The sequence below is a fragment of the Impatiens glandulifera genome, chromosome 8 (genome assembly GCF_907164915.1).
Source record: "Impatiens glandulifera chromosome 8, dImpGla2.1, whole genome shotgun sequence".
NCBI classification, from domain to species: domain Eukaryota; kingdom Viridiplantae; phylum Streptophyta; class Magnoliopsida; order Ericales; family Balsaminaceae; genus Impatiens; species Impatiens glandulifera.
Genome location: NC_061869.1, coordinates 18672887 through 18677754, shown reverse-complemented (window position 1 = coordinate 18677754; position 4868 = coordinate 18672887). Strand labels below are relative to the sequence as shown.

Sequence of the window (4868 nt, the reverse complement as noted above, 5' to 3'; positions counted from 1 at the left end):
TAGATATTCTAAATATTCGATTTAATCATGTATTTGTCAAATTGATATAAGAACGAAAAAAACACTAAATTTAAGATAAGAGATATTTAAGAGAATACAAATGCTTTAAATATTGCATAATATAATTTTATATATGAATTGAGTATGGATTTTATGGTCTTTTATCAACCACTATCCAACCTAGAACCCGAATGAGTATTTCGATTTTATTTCCTATTCTCGATCCCAATCCCAATTTGAATTACTTAACTCCGTAGAAAAAATATCCATAAATATCATATTTCCAGATACTCATTATCATCCTTACCAATTCAACATAAACATGAATAAGTCCCTCATAATTTCAAAAAATATTCTCTCTAGTTCACTCACTCAATCAATCACAATTAGAATTTACCTAAATAACATTATGATCTAAACAAATCTCAAATTGAATTGAGGATTCCCTAAGTTTTCAAATTTAATAATTAAATAAATAAATAAATCACCCACACTCACATAACAATATTATAATATAAATGCAGAATTCAATCCAATTCTCCACTTTCTTATTCCTCACCACGTTCCCTCCTTTTTTCTCAATTACAAAACCTCATAAAAGGATCTTCTTTTTCCAAAGCTAATATCTCTCTCTTTATCTTTCTCTTTCTCTCTCACACACACAAAAACACACCTTTGCTCCAAAGCAAATTCTCATCATTCCCTCCACAACCCTTCTTCTCTCTCTCTCTAAATAAATCTATATCTCCCTTGTATCATTCATTCACTTTCTCTTCTCAAATGGTTTCTCCAATGGAAACCAACCCTCCTTCATCTTCTTCTTCACATTTCATACTAACCACCATAGTAATAACACTCTTCTTTCTTCCCTTCTCCCAATCAGACCAATCATCCATTGAAACCGATGCCGCAGCTTTAATCTTGTTCAAGAACATGATCACAAAAGACTCAAATGGAATCCTCTCCAATTGGCAATTGGGTAAAAAAAATCCCTGCACTTGGCATGGTGTTACCTGTTCTCTTTCTCGAATCACCCAACTCGATCTCAGCCTTGGAAATCTAATCGGAACTATCTCATTCTCCCCCTTTTCATCTCTCGATAACCTTTCAATTCTAAACCTCTCTGCCAATTCCTTCACTGCTAACGCCTCCTCTCTTCTTCAACTTCCGCCGCAGTTGAATCAACTCGAGCTTTCTTCCTCCGGGATTTCTGGCACAATCCCTGAAACCCTTTTTACTAAACTTCCTAATCTTGTCTACATTAATCTTTCAAATAATAACTTAACCGGTTCCATCCCAGATAAACTTCTTTCTTCTAACTCGGATAAACTCCAGGTTCTTGATCTCTCCTGGAACAATTTAACCGGGACTATCTCGGGTATGGAGATTCGGTCCTGTGGTTCCTTGTCGCAGATTGATCTTTCAAGGAATGAAATCAATGGTTCGATCCCTTATTCGATTTCGAATTGTACCAATTTGAAGATCTTAACTTTTTCGTATAATCGTTTAAGCGGGGAAATACCAGAAACACTCGGCGGGTTAAACAGTTTGCAAAGATTGGATCTTTCACATAATCGTCTCACCGGATGGATACCTTTTGAGCTTGGGTATGCTTGTGATTCGTTGTTGGAGGTGAGAATCTCGGATAATAACATCACGGGTCCAATACCTAAATCGTTCTCTGATTGTTCTTGGCTACAAGTGCTTGATTTGGCTAACAATAATCTCACTGGTCCTTTTCTTGATTCCATGGTTAAGAATCTTGGATCGTTGGAAGAGCTGATCTTGAGTAATAATCGGATTGTTGGAACGTTTCCGAATTCGATTTCTTCGTGTGGGAAATTGAGGATTGTTGATCTTAGTTCGAATCAGTTCTCGGGTATCATCCCGCCTGATATGTGTCCTGGAGCAGCTTCCTTAGAGGAGCTTCGACTGCCTGATAATCTAATCTCGGGTCCAATCCCAGCTCAATTAGGACTGTGTTCGCAGCTCAGGGCGGTTGATTTCAGTTTGAATTATCTAAACGGATCGATACCACCGGAGATTGGGAATCTCGAAAATCTAGTCCAGTTTATAGCATGGTTCAATAGTCTTGAAGGGAAGATCCCGCCTGAGCTAGGGAAATGTAAGAATTTGAAAGATTTAATCCTGAACAATAATCGCTTAACCGGAGAGATTCCAATTGAGTTATCCGGTTGTAGCAACATGGAATGGGTTTCTTTAACAAGCAATTTATTCACCGGAGAAATCCCCGGGCAGCTCGGACAACTCGGCAAGCTGGCGGTCCTACAGCTTGCAAACAACAATCTCACAGGCCGAATTCCGAACGAGCTGGCAAATAGCAGCAGTCTAGTTTGGCTTGACCTTAATAGTAACCAGCTGACAGGTGAAATTCCTCCTAAACTCGGTCGACAGATCGGGGCCAAAGCACTTTCAGGTATACTCGCAGGAAACACGCTTGTTTTTGTTCGAAACGTGGGAAATTCATGCAGGGGAGTCGGCGGTTTGCTGGAATTCGCAGGAATTAGGCCGGAGAGGCTTCTTCAGGTGCCTTCATTGAGAACTTGCGATTTCACTAGATTATATTCAGGGGCAATACTGAGCTTGTTTACTCAGTATCAGACGCTTGAATATCTCGATCTTTCTTATAACCAGCTTAGTGGGAACATACCAGACGAATTCGGAGGAATGGTGGCTTTACAGGTTCTTGTTATCGCTCATAACCAATTATCAGGCGAGATTCCAGCGAGTTTGGGACAGCTGAAGAACTTGGGAATGTTTGATGCTTCTTATAATAGATTACAAGGGCGAATTCCGGATTCATTCTCAAATCTGTCGTTTTTAGTTCAGATTGATCTTTCTAACAATGAATTGACAGGACAAATACCAAGTAGAGGCCAGCTTAGTACACTTCCAGCGACCCAATACGCAAATAATCCAGGTTTATGCGGAGTTCCTTTACAGGAATGTGAAACAAACCCCACTACTATTCAGAGTTCTGGATCAGATAACCGGAAAAGTAACAGGCGATCTCAGTCTTCTTCATGGACTAACAGCGTTGTTCTCGGCGTTCTAATCTCAGTTGCTTCCATCAGTATTCTAATCGTTTGGGCGATCGCAATGCGCGCTAGAAAACGAGAAGCTGAAGAAGTCAAGATTCTCAACAGTCTTCAAGCTTCCCACGCAGCAACTACATGGAAAATTGACAAAGAAAGAGAACCCTTGAGTATAAACGTAGCAACATTTCAAAGACAGCTCAGGAAATTAAAGTTTTCTCAACTAATCGAAGCCACAAATGGATTCTCAGCCGCGAGTTTAATCGGCAGCGGCGGATTTGGTGAAGTATTCAAAGCGACATTGAAAGACGGTTCATCAGTCGCGATTAAGAAACTCATACGATTAAGTTGTCAAGGGGATAGAGAATTCATGGCGGAAATGGAAACCCTAGGTAAAATTAAACACAGAAACCTAGTTCCGTTACTAGGGTATTGCAAAATCGGAGAAGAAAGACTACTTGTTTACGAATACATGGAATACGGTAGTTTAGAGGAAATGCTTCACGGTAAAGGAAAACGAATACTTACATGGGAAGAACGGAAGAAGATCGGACGTGGTGCAGCGAAAGGACTCTGCTTTTTACATCATAATTGCATTCCTCATATAATCCATCGTGATATGAAATCGAGTAATGTGTTATTAGACGAGGAAATGGAAGCTAGGGTTTCGGATTTCGGGATGGCGAGATTGATTAGTGCGTTGGATACTCATTTGAGTGTGAGTACATTAGCGGGGACGCCGGGGTATGTTCCGCCGGAGTATTATCAGAGTTTTCGATGTACGGCGAAAGGAGATGTGTATTCGTTGGGAGTGGTATTGTTGGAGTTATTGACGGGGAAGAGACCGACGGATAAGGAGGATTTTGGAGATACGAATTTGGTTGGATGGGTGAAGATTAAGGTTAGGGAAGGGAAAGGAATGGAGGTTATTGATCAGGATTTGCTTTTGGTGAAGAAAGGAACGGATGAATTGGAGGCGGAAGAAGTGAAAGAGATGGTGAGGTATTTGGAAATTAGTCTTCAATGTGTGGAGGATTTTCCGTCGAAAAGACCTAATATGTTGCAGGTTGTGGCGATGTTGAGAGAACTTGTTGGAGCTGGTGGTGGCCATGGAAATGCTGTAAATAGTGCTTGAGTATGAACAAGAGATAGAAAACCTTCTTCTTTTGTGTTCTTTGTCTTCTTCATTTTCATGTTAATTTAGAGGATAGAATTTGTAACTTAATTTTTGTTTTGTTTTTGTAATTCTTTTGAAAAAGAAGAAGGTATTTTCTGATTTGTATCTTTAGGGCACATTTATAGATAGTTGCTAATAAAAAAAAAAAAAAAAATGTTACTTCCTTGTATATATAATTGTATATATAATGCTTAAATTGGATTATCGGGTCTATGGGTTAACCCGTGGATCGATTTAAGCAAGAAAACGAGTTTTATACATGAAATATATAAATTATCATGATTTAATTCCCTAACTTAAAGTATAAGTGTTAACTGAGATATTGGGATTAAAATAAAATCTATTCATTTTATAAAATTAAATTAAAATATTTTAATAAAATTTGTTTTATTGAAAAAGGAAAATAACTCATATCTAATATAATTATTCATGTTGTTAGAATAATTTTTCAAATTAAATAAGATTTATTGTGGATTCACACAATCTTATCATGGAGTACCATATCTATTTTTTTTCACTTAGATTTTATAACTTTTAATAGCAAAAACTAATTAATGTTCTTACATTTTTTTTCCAAGCTCTTCTCTCATTTCATATCTATACAAACCACTATGAGAAACCTCAAATTGTCGAAA

At 37.9% G+C, this 4868-nt stretch overlaps 1 protein-coding gene across 1 annotated transcript; it reads left to right on the top strand.

The window, feature by feature from the left end:
- The first annotated feature begins 631 nt into the window (after nucleotides 1-631).
- LOC124911191 (serine/threonine-protein kinase BRI1-like 2) lies at nucleotides 632-4339 on the top strand. The gene has a single exon (XM_047451641.1). It carries the CDS (start codon nucleotides 781-783, stop codon nucleotides 4189-4191), a length of 3411 nt encoding a protein of 1136 aa, XP_047307597.1. The 5' UTR covers nucleotides 632-780; the 3' UTR covers nucleotides 4192-4339.
- The last annotated feature ends 529 nt before the right edge of the window (nucleotides 4340-4868 follow it).

What these genes read in the sequence shown, in the direction of transcription:
- LOC124911191 (XM_047451641.1), top strand. Translation starts at nt 781, where the DNA reads ATGGTTTCTCCAATGGAAACCAACCCTCCTTCATCTTCTTCTTCACAT.